This window comes from Gymnogyps californianus, chromosome 6 (genome assembly GCF_018139145.2).
Source record: "Gymnogyps californianus isolate 813 chromosome 6, ASM1813914v2, whole genome shotgun sequence".
Classification (NCBI taxonomy): Eukaryota; Metazoa; Chordata; class Aves; order Accipitriformes; family Cathartidae; genus Gymnogyps; species Gymnogyps californianus.
In genome coordinates, this window is record NC_059476.1 from 15337879 (window position 1) to 15359039 (window position 21161).

The 21161-nt window shown below is 56.1% G+C and overlaps 1 protein-coding gene across 2 annotated transcripts in view; it reads right to left on the reverse strand.

Moving 5' to 3' along the window:
* Positions 1-14012: 14012 nt before the first annotated feature.
* The window catches only part of SUFU (SUFU negative regulator of hedgehog signaling), a 106386-nt gene continuing 99237 nt past the window's right edge, over positions 14013-21161 (reverse strand). For both annotated transcript variants that reach the window (XM_050898581.1, XM_050898579.1), the window contains exon 12: positions 14013-19458. In XM_050898581.1, coding sequence (XP_050754538.1) covers positions 19369-19458 — 90 coding nt within the window. In that variant the 3' untranslated portion in view covers positions 14013-19368. The remainder of the gene's footprint in view (positions 19459-21161) is intronic.

The window sequence follows — 21161 nt, forward strand, 5'->3', positions numbered from 1 at the left end:
GAGAGAGGATGGGCTTTGCCGAGGGGGGAATCTAAACCCCGCGGACCCCAAATCAACCTGCCCTGACTTCCCACCGGGGCTGGGGGAAAAAAAGCGTGCGGGGGGGGGGTAGAGGGGGGTGTCCGACCTAGCCCGGTCTCATGGCCGGCCGGGGGGACGCAGCCCCCCGACGGCAACAATGCGATGGAGCCGGGGGTCCCGGGGCAGAGGGCCGGGTATCCGAGCCGCCCTCGGAGCGCCTTCCCCCGGCGCGGCTTCCCCGGTCCGGTCCGGCCCTGCCGGGAAGGGGCGAGGCGGCGGCGGCGGGCAGCCGGGAGGAGCCGGCCGAAGCGTGCGGTTCCGGGAGAGCCGAGTCAGCTCTCAGCCATTTTGAGCTGCCCTGCTGGAGAACGGAGACCGGAGGCGCATTAGAAATAAAATTAAAAAATCAGGGGGAAAAAAAAAAAGGTATTAAAAAAATAAAATTAAATAAAGTCACCGGAACACAACCGCTCCCGCTGCCTCCCCCGCCCGCGCGGCAGGGCTCTGCGGAGGGGCTGCGGCTGCGGGGCCGCCGGGCCAGCCGAGCCTGAACCGAGCCGAGCCGAGCCGTCCCGTCCCGTCCCGACGGGCCGCTCAGCAGAGCCCCCGCGCCTGCCCCCGCCGCCGCCGCCGCCTCCTCCAGCCATCTTGGGCTCGCCCTGGGCGCCGCCCGCCCACCCGCCGGAGCCCCACGCCCCGGCCTTCCTCCCGCCGCCCCCGGGGAGGCGGCCGCGGCCCGGGGGGGGGGGGGGGGGACGGGGGACGAGGAGCGGGGGGGGGGGGGGGGAAGGAAGGGGGCGCGGATCCCCGCAGCGGATCTCCTCGGGGAGGGGGGAAGGGGGGGGGGGAGGCGGCGCCTCGGAGGCGGCCGGGCTCAGCCCCGGCGCGGGGGGCCGGGGCGGCGGCGGGGGGGCGCGGGCGGGGCGGCCATGGGGGCGGCGGCCGCGGGGGATATATCGACCAGGGGGGGGGCGGGCGCGCCCCGCCCCGGCGCGCCGAGGGGCCGCCCCGCTCGGGAGCCGGTCGGGGTGGGGGGAGCGGAGCGGAGCGGAGGCGCCGGAGCCGGTGGGTCCCGCCGGGCGCTGCCGCTGCCGCCTCAGAGCTCCGCGGCGCTGCGCTGCGCTGCGGCGGGACCGGCCCCGCCCCGCCCTGCGGCCCCGCCCACCGCGCGTCACGGGGGACCGCCCCCGCCCCGCCCCGCCCCGAGACAGCGCCGCCTTAAAGGGGACACGGCTGGCGATGGGGCCCGCCGCGGTGCTCGGCGCTGCGTAGCCCTCGGCCGGCGCGATGGCTGTCCCTGTCTCCGAGGAGCCCCGGCTTATCCCCAGCTGGGATGTCCCGTACTGCATCAGCGGTAGGGCCACCTTGCCTGGCCGCCAGCATCCCTACGCGGCCAGGAGCCAGGGTTGCTCGGGGTGTGGGTCCATAAAAAGGGGCCAATTGCCCTGGCATCAGCTCACATCTGGGCCACAGCTGGCCCTGGGTACCAGAAGTGCCCTCTGGAGCCTCCTACGCCCTCTCGGCTCCCCCCTGGATGAGCTGTTACTTTGCATGGGGCCAGTTCAGGTGCATTTCCTCCCCGTGCAGAGCAACAGCCGTTTGTCCTGTGGGGTCTTTCCAAAACCAGCAGCCCCAGCACCTCCCGCCAGAGCCCGGGGCACAGAGGTGTCTCTGTTAACAGCTCTCCCACCAAATGTTTCCACAGCTGTTTCATGGGATGCTGTATATCCAACCCCTGCCAAATGTGCTGGGCCACTGGGAATAAAGCACATTGCTGGTGTAAACCCATTTCCCACCGGCGAGGGGGTCACAAATGGCTTCAAAATGGAGTATTTAGACTGAAAAATGCTCAGGGTGCACAGTCAGGTTTGCAGTGGAGTGGCAAGAGGGCAAAGGATCAGACAGTGGCTTCAGGATCTGGCCCCCACCTTGCCCCTGGGTGATGCTCACTGACGGTAATTTGCCTCCGGGAGGGATTTAGCAGGAATTCCCTGATCACAGCCTCAAAGCCATGGAGCAAACAGTCCAGAGATGCCACCGAGTAGCGTCTACTATAGCACCCTATAGCCCCAGTGCCATGGGCCACCCAGGGCAGTTGCCTGCCTGCTGGAGGGATGAGCATCCTACAGCACACCCAGGGATGGGGTGATCCAGGTCTTTCCACACTTTCCTTTACAGGAACCCCCTGTGCACAGGCAGGTCCTGCCAGGACACACCCTGATAAGGAGATGGAGTGGTGGATACCAGCTATCTTTGGGTTGGTTTTGGATTTGGGATCCCCCATCCCATTTTCCTGCCTCCTCCTTTCTCCTCCCGCTTCATGCTTTGATGGGACATTGGGGAACACCTCTACCTGCCGTCCGCATTATGCCCAGCACACCCCAGTCCCAAAGTGCTGCCCCAGGGCAAATAATAACAGATAGCAACAGCGTCATACCCCAGCACGCCCCACAATGCTGATGGGGCTGCAGCCGGTGTGCAGTGCCTGAGCTGGCTCGGGATGCCTTGCTCACCTCTCATTTCTGGGTGAGGCTCCCACAGCCTCTTTGCCACGATAAAACCTATTTCTGGGTTCGGCCGGCTGATCCCTGCCTGCATGGGAAAGCCCACAGCCGGGCCACCCCAGGACTGGGGCTCACCCTGTATCACCCCCCCGCCACCCCCCTCCACCCCCACACCCCCAGCCCACGGCTCCCAGGGCTCGAGCACCGATTCCTTCAAAGGGAGCAGTTTGCCATGTAATTCCTCTGCCAGGCCTCAAAGCCCGCGGGCTGTACGTCTCCTCCAGGGTTTTACAAGCCATCCGGCAGCCAGGACCGGCGGGAGCTGGGCAGGGCGGCGCAGGATGCATCAGAGCTGCTGTCGGCTGGCCGAGCCCGTGCGGAGGCAAACCTTGAAAAGTCAGCGCAAAACTATTCGTGACTCTCACTTCTTTATAAACACAGGCAGTACCAGGCAGCCCCCAGCAACAGCCACCGTCCCCACCCCGGGCAGGGCATGGGTCTCCTCCAGGGGCTGCTCGGGCCCCCACCTCCATGCCCTCTGCTGCGGGTGAGCTGGGGAAGCCGGCTGGTATTTAGCAGGATTTAAAAGTGGAAAGTGGATGGGATGGGGCTGAGCCAAGCTGAGAGGTGTGTCCTGCTCTCGGCTGGGAATCCCACTGCCCCGGGGACCGGCACTGGCCCTGCTGTCCTCACACTTGCGTCTGGACAATGCCATCTCCCTGCCCAGCCCAGAGAAACCCCCTTGGCAAGGGAAGCCCCAAAGCCAGGCTGAGCATCGCAACCCTTCTGCAGCCAGCAGGAGCTGCCTGGGGGGGGCTGTAGGCAGGGACCCCCCTGCCCACACAGCTCCCAAATGCCCTCCTGCCAGTGCTGATGGACACCAGCAAGAGTGAGCTGCAGAAAGCCTGCCCCCACTTTGGGCTCTCCTCCACCATGATCCGGCCCTGTGTGGGTGCCCCAGCCTGTGCTGAGGGGCTGCAGAGGCAGTTTTTAGCTGAGTCCTGGTGCGCATCCCTCAACCCCCTCAAGCCTTGGTTGTCCCAGCCACTGCCGGGCCATCAGTCCCCTTCGCCGGCAGTCTTGCTTTGGCAGCCCTTAGCCCTTAGCCCTGCCCTGGAGAGACCACTGCCTCCCTGGTAAAGTATCAGCATCTCTGCTGAGGCCCCAGTTAGCACTAACTGGGCTGTGGGTACCCACCCACGAAGGGCCGGCAGAGCATCGCCCCGTGCCCTGCAGAGCCAGGACGCTCGGGCACTTGTCACTGGGATCTGGCACTGAAGTGGATTGCCTGGTACAGAGGGACCTCGTCCCCCGGGAGCAGGGATGTGCCGCCTGGTCGGCAGAGCCGAGGTGCCTTCGTCACTGCGGGCAGGGGACGAGCCGGGCTGTGCCTGGCAGCTGGCGTCAAGGACCTGCCTCTGCTTTCCCAGGCAGACTTGAGCGATGTTTAACGAGCCCGCAGACGTACAGAAACTCTGTTTGCTATTTAGGGCTGCGGACCCTACTGAGCTGGTGGGAGAGGGAGAGTGCTCGTGCAGATTTACAGAGCGGTTGTCTGTTAAAGTGACAGCTTCCCTGCCTGCCACCACCCCGTCCCCGGGACGCTCCTGGGGGCTCCGGCACCCAGCCCCACGCCTTCCCCAGAAGCCTTGAGCCCTCTGAAAGTAATACAAAGTGATGTGCTTCTTGGGTCGTTTATAACTCAATTAGCCAGCCAGAGAGAAGCCATCACTGCCCTTCTGTCCCCCTTCCACGTAAGCCTGGTGAGGTAGCTTAGTGCGATGGAGAAAGCTCCCTCCACCCTGCTCTGTGTGATTAATGCATTGAAGGCTTTTGCTGAAGTTTTTAAGACTGAGTTTAAGGATTTAATGAACTTGCAGGGTGGCGATAGCCTGGTCTGCAGCACTAAGTCTGTCTGCTTGTGGCCATCCCCCGTTCCTGGCTGGGGTGGAGGAGGGAAACAACCCCATGGAGGAGGCATGACACAGAGGTCCCCACAGCTGGTCACCCTGGGCCCCAGCCCAGGGCACGCCGCCGACGTGCACCGCTTGTGCCCAGCCATCCCATGCACATCCCCGCTGCAGTGGCACATTTGTCCATCCCAGACTGTCACCTGCCTGCCCTGGCATCCTCACAGCCTGGTACCTGCTGGGGGAAGATGCACATGTGCCTGCATGGTGCATCTGCAGGGGAAACCTCCCGTCCTCTACGATTAATAAAAAGGGACCAGGAGGTGGGTGTGCAGCCTGGTGCCAGCAGCACACCAAGCAGGTTCCCTGCCCCAAGCACCCAAACATTGGGATCCAGTGACAACCACATCCGACACTGGCAGCTGGGAACAGGGCTAGGATGGTGTACTGGACGCAGGGATGGTGATGCCCTTATTGGCCCCTCGGGAGAGCTTTGCCCTTGCGCAATGGATGCGCAACTGGGGCTCCTCTTGGGGCAAAAATGCTGGACTTTCTCCCTTCCTCCCCAAGCCTAAAGCACAGGGCAAAGCAGATATTGAGGGCTGGCCAAGGGCGACTGCATGGGGGGGTGATGGAGGGGAGCTCCGCTTTGGCCCAGGGCAAATCCAGGGTGGAACGACCCAAACTGAGCTTGAATGGCCAAATCCAGGGTTGCACAGCCAGCCACGGGGCCGGGGTGATGCTCCGGGGCTCGCCACCTTGGCCGGCCTCGGGGTGCAGACAGGTGCCGGCGAGCGCAGCAGTGGGTCCGGCGGCTGCGGGGCTGGAGCATGGGGAGCCGGGACGAGGGCCGGTGCGGTTCCCGGTTCCCTGCCTGGTGGGGTTTCTTTCTATGCAAATGCCTGGGAGCAGCTGCCCTGCCGGCGTGACTCATTTCCTGCTCTTGTGTCACATTCTGGTCAGGCCAGTTTGGCAAAGGCTTTCTTCTCTCCCTCCCTGGCTTCTTCTCCTTCTCTCCCCCACCGCCGAGGGCTGGGATGTGCATTCGCTCAGCCCCTGGCAGGATGAGGCAGGATTTTCAGGAAACTGCGTCAAAGCCACAAAACCTCCATATATATATATATATAAAAAAAAAAACCAACCAAACAAAAAACCCAGCACAATTTTCTTTTTTTCTTTTTTTTGAGCACAAGGGAGACTGGCGGCCAGACAGGCTCCTCCGCTCTTCCCCCCGCTGGGGCGGCTGCTTCCCCTGAGATGGGATGGGACCCGGCAGAAGAGCTGTAAAAGTTTGCTGGGCGGCCAAGGGGAAAAAAAGTGCAGCTCGGTCTAATTTTACCCTCTGCTGCCAGTCGGAGAGGTGCTGCCAGGGCCGGACTGCCAGCGGGCAGGTGCCAGCGGGGGATGAGTGTGAGCATCCGAGGGAGCTGCCAGCCCTGGGGTTTGCCCAGCGTTTCTTATTCCTCAGCAGCGCTCCAGGGCAGCCTCACCACTGCGCCCTGAAAAACGTACTGGCCGGGGTTAGAAGTACCTCATTCATCTTAATGGGGTAGGGAAGGGATGCTAGCAAATGCTGGCAGACCCCAGCGTGGTGGGTCTCCCACCATGGGTCGGGGCACGGGAAGGTGATGCCGAGAGCAAATCCCTCCGGCTGCTCCCACAGCCCCGTCCAGGCTGGCGCTTCCCTAAGCCCAGCCTATGCCGCAAGTAGAAAAGTCACTTTTTGAGGCATTTCCCACCTGGTCTGTGTTGTAGCCACAAGGCCAGGATTTACAGCCTCCCGGGTGGTGGTGCAAGCCCTCCTGCCCCAGGGCTCTTGCTTCACCGTGCCTCTCTCCCCCCCACCCCGGGTGCAGGGTCCCGCACACGCACCCCTCACTGCCCGTGAGGCCAGGGCAGAAAGCAGCGCCCCTCTGCCCCGAGCCTGTGGCTCCCGGTGGCCCCGTTTGTCCCCCTGCACCAGCCCTTTCCCCAGCGCATCAAGCTCTGGCACAGCATCCCACACCGTAGCTGGGCATCTCCATGGGGGAAAGACGTAGCTCCTTGGCGCTGCCAGCCCAGCAACGAGCTTGGAGACACGAAGCTGCCGGCCCCAGATCCGATCGTGGGAGACTGAGGGTGGGAGCAGGGTACGATCCCACTGCCTCCATTCCCATCTGCAGTTCGGTACAGCCGCCCTCCCACCAGAAGGCCCCTGCAGTCCCTGCCCAGGCTGAGGTGTAACCTTTGCAATCTTCACTCCGGAGCAATTTCTCAGCCTTCCTCTTCCTTTTCTGCGCGCTCCCTGCAATTAGAGCCGACTGCAGCCAAATGACCCAGCGCCACACACATGCTAAAAAGCTCCCCGCCAGGCAGCTACCACGCTTTCCTTTGAAGGGCAGAGCATCTGCCGCTGCCGTGCCCCATGTGACCCCCGAACGCACAGACCCCTGAGTCCAGCGGCGCTGCTGAGCCCCAGCTCGGTGCACCTGGGGGAAACTGAGGCAGGGTGAGGGGCAAGGGCTCACCGCAGAGCTGAAGCCTGTGCACCCACCGCTGCCAGGGCTCTCCTTCCTCTCCAAAAGCCTAAAGGTCTGTTTGCTCACAGCAAAGGGAAGAATACAAGGGTATCGGTGTAAATTAGGTCAGGAAGCATTGCTAATAAACTGTCACTCCTGGTTGTGTAATGGGAGCAATTATGGGTTTAGGTCTTGTTAAGACACCAGGAAGGAAAACATAGTCTGTCTGGGGGCAGGAGGAGTGTGATGGCAAACAAAAAAGGAGGGTCCTGTTGACAGAAGAATGAAGCTACCTTCGGAGGTGTTTCCGTCCCATCCCGGTGAGTTGGCAGCCTGGGGCTTGGATTGACTCCCGTGCAGGGGGCTGCAGGGGGATGCAGGGGGATGCATGGAGTGGGTTCCCAGCTCTTCCTGTGCTCTGCTCCTTCCCCTGCGCACCCCAGGGCACCAGGGACTCAAGGCAGGTGGTTTTAACCCCTCTGAAATCCCTGGTCCATGATCCACCCCTCACTCCGCTCAGCTCAGCACTTGGTGCCCCCTGTCCCCACGCAGCCCTTCCTTGGGGTCCGACGGGGACCTGTGGGCGGCAGGGCCGGTGCTGGGCTGTGCCAGGAAAGCCTGGGAGAAGTGCCTGAGCTCTTCCCGCCTGCGCAGCCACCGGCAGTCCTCCTCTCCCTGGGGAGGTGCCAGGCTTCCCTCGCTGCCCACCACCTTGTGCTGCCCACCACCTTGTGCTGCCCACCGCACCACCGGGCAGCAAACGCCTCTCTGCCCGTCCCTCCTTGCTGCCAGGGTGGCCCCGAACCCACCGGGCAGGTCCCTCCCAGGGTCTCCAGAGGGATGCTCGGGCACTAGCGGAGGTCACCCAGAGGCCAGCCAAAATAAACTCAGGGCTCCCCACGAGCAAAACCCCGGGACACTGCCAAACCTGGGGTGGGGGCACCCGCGCCCCCTCCATGGAGGCTCTTGGGAGTGAATCTGGCCCATGCACGCTGCAAAGGAGGGGCCGGGGTGCCCAGCGGCCAGGGTTAGCCTTTAACCACCAAAACAAGCAACGGAGAGAGAGGAAATTCTTGAGGCATCTATTAACATAAAAAGAGTCGTACTTTACATTCGGTCCCACTTATGGCTTATAAATGATTACTGCACCTTTTAATAAATGGTTAATCAAGTGTTAGAGGCCAAACAAGTTGATGGGTTGCTTATTACCACGGTTTATAACCTTTTATGAATGCCTTCTGTCGATGTACTTATAAACATCCATACCACGTACTTCTCGTGTCTTGACATGTTGGTCACATCTGTTCAAAGTTTATTAACTCTTGAGCTGCTCGATAACGGCAGACCGGGAGGGATCCCGCTATTTATCTGTACTAATCCATGTGGCTCAGAAAGCACACCTGCACAGGAGGCGCTGGCTGAGGGGTGACGTGGGCATCCCCCTTCATCCGAAAAAGGTTCAAAGCAAGCGGAATGCAGAAATAAGTTGGCAGCGGGGTGTTGCTCTCGCGGGTGCAGGGGTTTTTTTGCCAGCAGGACGAACAGCCGAGGGAAGTCGGTGGCAGATTATTCCTCTCTTGAAGTCATTGAGCCGAGACAGGACATTGTCCTGGACTGCTCGCTTGAATCAAAACCACAAGTTATTGGGCTCAATGCGAGAGGAATTGGGTGAAATTCTCTGGCCTGTGAACACAGGAGGTCAAATGGGATGATTTAATGAGCTGTTCTGGCCTGGAAATCCACAGAAACATCCTTAGCTGTTGCTGTTCATGTGCAGCCGAAGCCCCCCTCGCGTCATGTTGCAAATAATGAAATAAAACTCTCAATAAGCTGAATAATCAGAAAACAATTTTCCAATAAAAGCGTCCCCCGAAATCTCCTTTTAAGGCAAGGACTGGGATTCCCACCGCCAAGCGTGTTCCCAACGCCTCACATTATTGTTCAGCTGCCTGTACCGGGGCCAGGCAGGCTGCCACGCCGCCCTGTGCCCCTGGGGACACTCCCCGCCACGCGGCCCAGCCAGCTCCCCTGTTTCTGAGGCCTTTTTGCCTTTATTTTTCCCCTTTTGCCGGATGCTTCAGATAATTTTCCTGTTCGAAAAGCAAGCTGGGATTATGAGGTGCTGCGGCCCTGCATTTGCTCCAGTGTTTTTAAGAGCCAGAGAAGGGATTTGTGCATTAAGCAGACAGGGATGATCCCAGCCCAGGCGGAGAGCTGGGTCTCCCCGGTCGCCTTGGCCTCGGACACTCCTGGAGGTTTTTTAATATCTAACCGTGCTTTCCGCTTTGCTCCCCGCTCCCTGGCCCCTCCGGAGCAGGTACCCCATCTCCAGTGGCAGGAGCATCTCCAGCATGGGGCAGCCTCGCTTGCTGCCCTCCAGCGGGTTATTTGTGACCGGAGTGTGGAAAGTCTGAGGAAATGTGAAGGATGGGAAAGGGCATTAAAAATACTTTTCCTCTTGGAAAAACAAAACCAAACCCAAACTATGCTTTTTTGGAAAGCTGTTGCAGCAACGGCTTCTGCCTGAAACGCACCCGCGGCCAGCGCATCCCTGCTGCAGGTGAGCGGTGGGGGGACTGAGGGGACGGAGCCCACACTGAGGCCGTGCCGGCTGTGCCGCCGTGGCCTGTCTCATGTGCTGCTTCGATTAGCGTGAGCAATGAGGTGTCGGGGCAAGATAAGGCCATTTTTTTCTCCAATGCAAACTCTGCCTGACAGCGGGAACAGTTGCTCCAAAAGCTATTTGGAGAAGCTGGAGCTTCTGGGCACACCAGAGGCTCCTACACAGGGAGCTGGGGCACACGGGGGGCTTCCCTACGGTGCTTCTCCCACCCCTGCCAGCTCCCGGTTTTCTCCGCTGCACAGTGAGGCTGTGGCTTGCAGCGGGGCGAGGATGCTTGCCGGCTCCCTGCTGTCCCTGAGGCTCGGCTGTGGGGCTGGAGCTGCTTGTCCCATGCAGGGGGGAGGCAGCAGGACCCGGCCTAGCCTGGCTGCTTCGGGCCCCTCTCTCCTTACGGCTTGGCCACAGGGCCCCCAAGAGCACGGGGTGTTAATGTGTCAGGTCCTGTGCACCGGGGCGTGCTGGGAGCCTTTCCTCCGCACCGAGGTGCTGCTGCAGCTGGTTGTGCCATGAACACCGGCTGGGCAAAACAGCAAGCAGGAGAGAAACGGGGCAAAAAGAGGGGGAAAAGAAAAATCCAAAGGGACGTGGTGTGCCGATCCCCCGTGAGCCCATGTTTCTGGGTGCTGTGTGACACATCCTTGTGGTGCAGGTGGGCTAAAGCATGGAGAACCCCTCCCTCCCATGGCTGCACCATCCCGCCATGGGCTGGGGGAACATACCGTGGGATGCGGGACATGCCACGGGAAGGGACATGCTGCGGGGGTGATGCTATGGGAGGGAGTTTGGGGGTCAGGACCATCCCTGGGTGCCCAAGTCCAGCACAACCAGTGGCCACGTTGGCTCTGCCCTGGGCGGGCAGGGAGCACCGTGGGAGCGGGAGCCCCTTGCCATGGGGGCTGCCCCCTTGTCCCACCCCATGGGGACCCATCTCCCATCCCACCCCCTCTCCCTCTCCTGCCCTGCAGGTGCACCCTCTTCCCCGTTGAGGCTCCCAGGCGCCGCTGTTCACTTTTCAGATGGGAAACGAGCCCCAGCCCTCCCTCCACACTCCAAAAAAAAAACCAAATCCAAGAGAGAGAAATAAACAAACAAATCCCTTCCCTCTCCTGGCTTGGCATCTGCTCACAGTCCTTCCATTATTAATTAGAGAAGCTGCCGGCATTATTAGCAACAAACCACTCCTAATGAAGTTCAGAGCTGCAGATCGAGGAGGGGCTCCCAGACACCGCTTTTCAGAAACCGTAATTAAATTCACTGCCCGAAGGTGCTTTCGGCTGGGGTGGAGGCAGAGCAGTGAGGCTGCCCAGGCTGGGCACGGCTGTGCCGGTGGTGGGGCTTGGGGTGAAGGGTACTGGCAGGAGAGGGGGACCCCGCTGTGCCGTAGCCCCCAGGGACAGCCGGTCCCCTCTGGATTTGGGGCGGAACAGAGGGATCGGCTGGGATGCGCCGTTGCAGGGTGTGCTGCCCAGCCACCACAGGGATGGCGAAAGTGGATCATTTAATTCATTAATTAACTGAGTGGCCGGTGGGGAGGGTTCCCAGCACTGTGCGAGCAGCAGGGTCCCTGGCTGGTCCCGGCTCTGCCATCCTTGCTGGGATGTCCTAACAGGGTGGCCCTGTGCTTGTAAATGCTTCGAGGCCTGGGCAGGCGAGGGGCACGGAGGGTCTCAGGCCAGGGGACCAGCTGCAGGTGGCCTCTCGTCCCCCCTGTCCCCACCCAGGTAAATAACCTCGCTGGGGATCCCAGCTGACCAGCAAGGTTTCCCCAAGTGACATGATGAAACCCAGCCAAGCTATGGCCACGTTCCCTTCATCGCATCTGGCATGGGTTGCTCTGCACTGGCGGTGCTTGGAGATCCCGCCGCTTTGCCTTGGGGCTGGGACAGTTTGTGTCTGGATGCGGCTGCGGGAGAGGTTCTTCGGGAAAGGATGGTTTTCACCCCAAACTTCAAAAGAAAACAAATCCTCACAAGAACACTTTCCGCTGATTGCTCCCCTTTCGATGCAGGGAGGGCTGAGATAACACCCCTGAAGAGGAAGTGCAAAACCTGCCCAAAGCTGGATTTCGGCTCCCCACGCATCCTTTCCCTTCCCTGTCACCATTCCTTTGCGCACAGTGATCTCCCTTCCCCCCCCCCGATATTCTACCCTTCCTCTCTCTGACCTTAAAGGAATTTATTACCGAGGAGTGTAAAAAGATTACTGCAAAATCGTTCTGCGTTACTGGGAAATCATTGCAACATTAGCTCAGTAATATTTTTTCATAAGTGTTTGCTGTGTCTCTTCTCCGACATATTCGGTCTCCCCGCGCGCATCCACACCCCCGCAAATCCCGCTGAAGCCAAGAGGTGCTTGGCAGAGGACGGGAACGCAGACCTGACCCGGCACTCACCCCGGCTCCCTCCTTCCTGCGCCGGCGGACGAAGTTGCCATCCCTCGGCCGACCGGCCGTGTCCTCGGACCCATGTGCAAGCACTCCCCATCCCGGCTTGTCCAAACGGCATGGAAAACCCCGGCTGTCAGGGCGCTCGGGCTGCCTTGGCTCAAGGGGTTTCGCCAGCGGATGCTCGTGGAGGATCCTGCACCTGGCAGGGCCTGGGACCGCCCGTTTTGCTGAGTTTTTTTGGGAAAAGGAAGATCCCTTTCTCTCCCACGCTCGCACTCAGGAGGTCTGGGTGACAGACCCTGCTCCCCTGGGGCCGGGGGGAGAAGGCACCGATGAGGCGGAGAAGGGGCTACTGAGGCAGCCTCGGGGCCGAGCAGGAGGCAGGCGGTCCTGCCAAATTGCCCGCAGAGAAGGACACCGACAATTCTGCAAATACGTTTAATGCACTTAGAATACACGGGAGGAAAAAAACGTTTAGTGATTCACAAAAATATTACAAAAAGTCACGTGCAGGCGAAACACACCCAGCACTGCAATAACAATGTAAGAATTTACATTAGAAACTAATATAAAATATTTAAAAACCTCTGCTAGTTTAGCTTTCCATTTGTTTTTTGTCTTTTATAAAAAAAAAGGACGAGGGGAGGGGGAAGAAAGGCCATCTACAAGGTACTGATACACCGGCTGCAGAAACGCGGGCTCCTTCCAGCCCCATTGGTAGCGTCCTCGGGCTCCTCGCTCGACACAACCCCACGCACGCAGGCCGCACACACTTGCACACGCACACGGCTGAACTACAGAAAGGTTCACCTCCGGGCTGCGAGGGTGGCCCCAGCGGTCAGGGTTCGCTGTGGTCCCGGTCTCCCCACGTGTCCCCCGCCCTGGGAAGCTTGCCTTTGCTCTAGGTTTTGCAGAAACCGTCCAGCATACAAAACAAGTAGTGTCCCCAGCGAGCGGAAAAAACCTCCATCCCTTTAAAAAAAGGGAAAAGCCAGCGTGTCCAACCTGGGCTGGATGAGAGAAGGGTTTTGAATGACTAAACTTGGGTTTGGAGCGTGACTGTGGCCAAACGCGGAGCACCGGGACCCCAGGGCTGGATGGGTGCAGGAGCATCCCGGCGCAGGGGCCAGGGCATCGGTACCAGCCCCCAGCAGGATGCTGTCTGCTTCCATGGGGCTGCAAATTGCCGCCTCGGGGAAAGCCAAAAGCCAAGAACAAAAGGGCCCGGAGCCCCCCAGTCCGTGATCAGTCACTGCCGGGATGACACGGCCACTCACACCCACCTCCCCTTCCTCTGCCCCCCACGGGTTTCGCAGCCTGCTTGCTGCCGCAGGAGGAACGGCGCAGGAGCTTCGTCGCCAGCACCGCAAAGTCCTTCTGCGCCCATCCTGCCCGCGGCATTGTCAACACATGCCGTGTTTATGTAGGACCTACCGCACACGGCGACAGCTCGGTCCCTCCCACCCTCGCCGCTCGTGCAGCGGAGGGTTTCCGGAGCTGCACTTTCGCTGCAGTTGGGCCCCAGGGAAAGGAACAAAGGAGCCATTTTCATCTCCAGCCTCGCTGGGAGTGGAGGGAAAGGGCGAGAGAAAAGACCAGTGTTTGCAAAACAACAATCAGGCAGGAAATTTTCCTCCGGCTTTTCAAGGTTCGGGGTTTTTTTTCTCTCTCTCTTCCTCTTTTTAAAGAGGGGAGACACAGTGTCAGGACAGTTTAAAAACAACCAGGCACTGGCCAGCCACATCTGCCATGTGCAGCCCTTTCTGGGCTGATGTTCCTTTCCTGCTATCGGAGCCCTAGGAGCCGAACGGTGAATGATACTGTGGTCTTTCAGCGAGGGAAAGGGAAGGGGCTACCTTCACAGCAGACTAGAAATGATGTTTCTGAACTGATGTGCCGCTTATGATGATTTTATGGTCTGTCAGTGATTTTAGGGGAAACGGAATCATGGCAGAAATGAAGAGGTGGTGAAGCACGATACACGACAGGTTCACTGCCTGAGAGAGACAGGTCAACGTGGGACTGGCTTTAAAACACATTTGCAACCTCAGGCTTATTCTCCATTTGAAATTTTGGACTCATGTGGAACACAAGGGGGTTTTTTTTACAAGAAAAGAGAACAAGCAGACACTACACAACAGAAAAAATGTTATTAAAATAGTAGGTTGCTACAGAGCTTGTTAAAAACTGCCACGGTCCCAGAGACCTAAATCCAGCTTTAAAATCTTGGGAGGTGAACCCCACTGGCAAACGTGCATTTCGAGATTGTTTTGGATACAGTTTGGCTGCTGCGCAGGCTGGCGTTTACCAATAGGGACAGATGCACAGAAAGGGATTCCTGGTTGCTCGACAATTCATCTGCCCTCGCAGCTTCACTCACAGGGAGAATTAAGGCACAACATACACTATAAACAGAGGGCAGTCACGTAGAGGACCAAGTCCCTGGGAGGTGGAAGGGCTCTCGTGGTGCTGGACTTCCTCCTCACCTGGCCGTGATGGCGCAGGGGCTGAAGCCCAAGACTTCATACAGTGGAGCCACAGGGTGCAAGGCCGTGCCCTGGGCTCAGGGAAAATCGGGGACACAGGTTTAAGGGTTTCCTCTGGCCTGAAGGTCTGTGGATCTCTTCTCCCCACCTGACATGACGCTGCCTTGCCCCGGCCAGATACAAGCCAGCAAAGCGGGTCATGGACTCTAGATGCCTACCTAGGAGGAGGGAGTAGTCATCAGGACAGATAAACAGCCAAGCAGCCATGATCCCATGCTGACCTGTCATCTAACCCAGCGTCCTGCGAAGCATGCCGTCAGCCAAACATTTTCCATTGAAGCATCTGAGAAAGGTTTTTGTGAAGAGCTGGGGGGACATTTGGCGAAGGGAACGGACGGTGGGTAAGCAATAAAGCTCGCTCAGTGACCATCCTGGAGGTGCTCATGAGGGGCAGCGGAGCACAAGCTCCACTCCCCACCCCACACTAATTAAAATAACAAATGAGACTGAAGCAGCCACATTGCCACTCTCCATCTTTGACTCAACCTCAGATGCAGCTAACGCAGCCATTTGCAGTCTCTACCATCAGCAACAGGTACAGGCCAGAGTGTGAACACACAGTGGGATGTGCATGGCCGGCTCCTTGAACCCGTGCAGGACCTCAGTGGGTCCTGGCATGGAAATGAGGACTTGCCTGCAGGGACCCCATGCTGTGCTGAGGCCTTGATGATTCTCACTTTGGTTTCCAGCTTCCCTGCACCCACGTTAGCTCCCCTTGCAGCGCCCGGGATGCATAAGGACTGCGCTGCCTTGAACAAGCCTGAGCTGTGGGTACAGGAGGGAGGCTCCTAACCTGCTCCACCACCACACAACCTCTCCTTATCAATCTGCCCCCTCCAAGCCAAGCATCGCTTTCAACTGTTTTTTTTTTTTAAAAGCTACACCCCCTAAATATTTCTACTGGTCGCAGATGAAAAACAACACAACCCCCACTTCTTCAAAGACCATTTGATGACCCGATGGTGTCATTTCAAAAGCCATCCAAGAGCAACTGAATATTTGAAGTGAAGAGCTTCAGAATATCATTTCAAATCACTGTTGGCAAATCTATGTATAGTAAAACCAATATATCACCATCCTCAAAGACATTATACACAGCAGGCACCACCTATCTAAGCCACTGAAAATATCACTGCAGGTCACACCAGCTACAAGACTGACTGCTCTGCTCAGATCGTATCCCACATACTTTAATATTGAAACTATACATTCCTTCTCCAGTTTTTAATCATGAGTTGAGAGGGAGAGTAGTCCCCGCTTTTGGGACTTCTCTTGTTTCAGAATTGCTGTCACATGTTGGATTTTCAAGGCATTGCGGGTCTGCCATAAGACTCTTCATCTTTGGAAATCTCCCTATCGACCTGCATTGCAAGATTTCTCCAGGAGGGAGAAAACCTGTATTCGCTGCTTCTAAACTGCGTTCATTTCCATCCAGATCACTATCTTTAGCCAACACAAGTCTCACAGGTTTTGGTTTCATACAATCCTGCTTCAGACCTTCTACACAATCTAGAAAAAATCAGCACCAGTGGACCTACCATCTCAGCAGGTTTGGGCTAGAATATGAACACTGATGCATTTCCCTTTTTCAAACTACTTGCTCACTAAAATACAAAGGTTTCTTTTCCATTTCCTTCACACAGAGGCATGTCCTCTTGCCCCAAGATGAAAATATCCAAACTCGAGATCTCATTTACTTGCCAATGAGTAAGCCTTTGGCATGGCTGCAAACTTGATGTGAATCAGGGGAGGGGAGGTCCTGTGGGTGCACAGCTCTGCACAATACTGAGTAACATGCAACTTTCTTATTCTTAGATAACTGTTGAGAGGCAGTGACATGACCTTGGAGCTTAAGGGCTGACTTTCACCAGTTTCTCTCTTATAGTTGGTCTAACAATAAGACAGAGATTTCTATTTTAGCAGTTGTCTAATATTTTTCCCCGTAACTAAATAGGAAGATTTAATTTCCTTTCCTTCAAACCTTCCCCTCAATTGTTATCTGGCTACCAGCAAAGATCTGTGAGAAAATGTCTCAGAAAGAGAGATTTCTGGCATGCCACCTGTTCATAACTCAAATACAGAGAACTATATATAAATACATGACATGGAACAAAAATACACACACACAAGGATACTGGGTGGATTTTCAAATGCATTCAGCGTGCTCCCTCTGAAGTCAATGAAAACCCAACCCAGAACGTCTGATGAGAGTAAATATGGTGAGGAAAACATACACATAAGAAAGGCAGAACTGGAGCACAAGCCAGCTTGGAGGAGGTGCTTTCCCTGCGTACAGCACTGCATCCCTGCTGCGAAGGCTCAAAGAGTTCATAGGGCAGGAGGTCCTAAGCTTTCCAGATGTGTGTCAGAGCCCAGAGAGGGTCTGATGGACTTCTCTCTGCCCCGTGCTGATCTCTGCAGGAACAGCAACAATTGACCTTCCAAATGTCCCTTCTCCACTAAGATACGGATTTTAAGCTCCTTTTAATGAGAGCTAGCATCTGGAAACAAGGAAGAGCAGCCAGCGTCGTGGCAACGGGCCAGCTCTGCTGCAGGCACCCCCAGCAAGCTCATACAAGAGCAGTCCATGGGCTACTGTTGGCGGATGACTTTGGGACAAAATTGCAGTTGCTGCCCTTGCCTTTTTCCTGACTGCCACAATCGTCTGTTTGTTCATTATCTTGCGGTGGGACACTTGGGCACGTCATTTTTGAAGCTGGACTGGTACATTTTCATGCTGCTTTCTCGCCCACGCTGTCCCCTGCATATACATCTACAGTGCAGAAGGGATGCTTAGTGCTAACCAGGACAATGAAAACTGGCCAAGAGATCCCACGGATGAATGCAGTCTGCCACAGCACAGAAATCACTCTGGCTGGCACATGCAGATATCTGAAAGTTTGCTCTTTCGCAGCAGGATTTTAAGATGATCCTCTGAGTTCAGACAAATGACAAACTCATTTACATGTAAATTGCTTTCGTAGCTTTGCAGAAGGAAGGTTCTGCCGAGCAGTGTTGGACCCTGCATTTGGCCTGCCTTAAATTATAATATAACAACAATTATAATAATACAAATACTACTTTGTACACAAAGCACGCCCTCCCTTGCAAACCCTGGCATGCTTCGGTAGGTCCTACAGCCCTCTAGTCAATAATCACCCTCTCTGCACAGAGAGACATTGAGTGACTTGCCTGAGGCCACAGAGGAATTCTGTAGCAAGTCCAAGGAAAGCTTTGTGGCTCCTAGCTCTGCTTCTTGACCAACATTAACCAGCCTCAAATATATGCAAAAAACATCAAAGCTGACTGTGCCAGGAAGAAACTAAATCAGAAAACAAACAGAAAACCAACCCTAGGGTACTGTGAGGCCTCCTGGACTTTGCTGTTTGATCAGGAGAGTTAAGTGTTAAAAGCTTTTGTTATACGTGTATTACGATCACACAGCAATTGCACATAAATCGCCAAGTTATCTTGTAGGCAGAAAGGGGTGGAAGGAAAGCTGCACCTCCCCTGACAAGGAGTGAAGAGTTGTCACCAAAAGACAATGGGCAGAGGAAGGCTGGGGAATATGCATCAGAAACAACCTGCAACAGCAGCAGGGGGTAAAGCCTGCAGTGCTTTGCTGCAGCATATCCACAGGGGCCAGCATCTCGATGCAGAGACACAACCTGACCCTGCAGAGACCGTCTCCTCTGCTCACCACATTGTGCTCCAAGGAGGAAGCCACAGGGATCTAGCGAGAGGGTCTTTTCAAACCGATTTTGATGCTTTACAGTTCAAATCTATCTGAAAGGAGGGACGTCAGCAACAACAAGAGCCACCGCAGCGAGGCTAGAGGGGAAAATGGAGCTGCACTAGGGCACAACCCTGCTGGAACAGGGAGAAGAGTTGGCTTTATTGAGGCTGAGTCTCCTCTCTGCTACCCGAGGGCAGCAGAGATCTCCATTTCATATGTTTTCAAGCAGCCCTCTGGATCTTGCAGAGCTGCTGAAGTTGTCCCTGTGAACAAATGGTCCTTTCTAGCTTCTCAAATTCTGTACAATAGCAAGGAAAAAATACTTGACAGTATCTCTTTAAAGATAAACACACTGTAAACAGGAGATCTCCCCCGCCCCGGTAGCTTTCTTCCTCCTGCTTGTGCAAAACCAGAGGTTGCGACCTTCCCTGGGGTTCAGGCACAAGGACAGGATGCGCGAGAATAAAGTTGCCTCTGTTTGCAGCGATACCATAGCTAATAGCACCAAGACCAACACTTAAAACATGCCTAATTTGAGGGCAGAGAGGATCTGAGTTTGTTTTTCTTGACTGAACTAGAAAGTTCATCTTTAAATCTGTTCAGCTTCAAGCATGTGAGTTTTTGGCCTCCTTTAAACAGGGGAAATACCATTCCATTTCTGAAAAGAAAAAAAAAAAATAGCACATGGAAGAACAGTTCTGCAGTCAGTAAAAGTTTGGCTAACAAAAGGACTCCAGAGTCACGTAAAGAACATTTAATCCATGGATTATAGGCTCGCACCTGGCAGAAACGCATGTGTAAATACAGGCGTGCAGAGCGTCTACACCCTGGGCTAAGGCAGAGGGGAGTTCTGTAGCTAGGAGAGAGAAAGGATTCTTACTACTACTTTTCATAGTTAAATATTTCTCACTCGCACTCACACATACGCAGGCTGTTCCCAGAGAGCTCAGCCTTGGGAAGGATAAAGGAAAGGGCTCAGTTCGGTCTGGGCTGGTGCTGAGTAGCTTCTCTTCTGTTTGCAGTGGTTGTGCAGCAAACTCTTTTATTTGCAGGCAGAGTTTTTACTGCATTAATTATCCTGTGAGTCACTGGGTAATGGACAGTAACTTGGCTCTCCCAGTTGTTAGAAGGGTGTAATTCAGCTCTAATGCAGCGGGTTGTCGAACACGGCATCTGGCAAGATGGAAACTTTCAGTTTCTTTTCAGGCCAGCTGTACTCCTTTGGAAGTTTAAACTGTAAGACAGTAAAGAGAACCAGTCAATGTATATCGCTGCAACCTAACCCACAGAAAAAACAGAATCGTTGCAAAGGCAGGCAGCCCCATGTTATTGTTATTTTTTAAAACAAGAAGACACTAAGAAAACATTTCCCCATCAGTATGTTTTGGACAGCAGTGGACATTAGATAATGAGGCCTGTGCCTCAGCTGCCAAAGTAAAGTTCTGAGATTTCAGCCCAAGCACTGTTTATTTCATCAGGCAGATTCTGGAGGGTTTCTGCCCCCATCACCATTTCCCCTCCGTGACCTCTGAAAATTCGCAGCAGAAGTATCTCCCCCCCTCCTACCTGACAACGTCCTTTTCCTTTCACCTGCCCCGGCCTCCAGAGCCCGCTGTTTGCTCTAAAGGGAGACTTACGGCAGCTTTCAAACTCTTGCTCATACAGGGTGGGATGTAAGTGAGCTAGCATGGCTCTGCCGGGTGACAGGCTTGCAAATGGCCATCACCTCTGGGAGGGCAAACTGTGCTGCCCCGGCTGGGGAAAGCCAGCGCGCCTGAATAGCATTTCTGCTCCAGCCCTACCCACCTCTGGTACAAAGGCTTTGCAGAGCACCCATCCAATGCCTCATACTCACACAGGCACTCGGCTGCTCAGGCTGTTTTGCAAACATTGATTGAAGCACAGGGAATGGAGATTTTTTGCCCCAGTCTGGTTTACACAGCATTGTCTCTGGCCAATGTTTCCCAAACAAGGCAAGTGCACTGGTCCCATCCTGATGTCACTCCAGGGCACCCCACCTTAGGCTGGGAAGTCACCCCAACATCTCTGATCCCAATCACGACTGTGTGGGGACAGAGGTCCAAGGAGGCTTACCACCAACCCTTCTCACAACCACCTTTGACCAGGGACCATGCATTCACACAGATCTCTCAAAAACAGCTCTGGCGGGCGGTGTGGGAGGTGGAATCTCTTAGGCTACAGACCTGCCCCACAGCCGGATGGCAACCGGTTCTGGACAAGCATTTCGCACAATCCCAGTGCCCAGACTGAGGGTCCAAAACCCGCTGGGGACAGCTCTGGAAGCCAGTTTGCAAGATGATTTTATTTTTAAAACTCTGCTGCACCCACGGTATAGCACTGCCTGACACCCTGACAGGACTCCGAGGGAGGAATCTCACCGGGATCCCACACCACCAGTGACAATTCAGAACGGTTACAGATACAGTGGTCCTCTCCTAGGAGAGTCCTCAGACCAAGGCCAGCAGCACCGTAAGCTTCCCAGGGGCTATGCGAATTAGAGTTGGTGCAAGGGGACAGTGACCTGCGAATCATCCATCTTTATCCAATTACTTGTCTGTCTTCCCGTAAGCACCCCATTTCTGAAGGACATTAACACACGCTCAGTGGCAGGTTCTTGCTAAAGGAGATCCCCTCCAGCTGCCTGCTCCACAGCAAGGGTGGCTCTAACATGAATTTGTTCCTGACCTTGCTCCATTTGCAGCGGCATACGAGGGTAACCTGCAGTTGGTACCCAGTGACATTAATATGCCGGGCTGGCGGTTCAGGGTCTGACCCATGATTTGGGGGGGCATGGCAGGAGGATCCTTCAGGATAGTGGCTACCATAAACTCCCACTCTTTCTCCTCTAGGAAACATAAACAGCCCAAGCCCCACTTATGGTTGGTTTTTTTAAACTCAAGCCTTGCGTATAGCTTG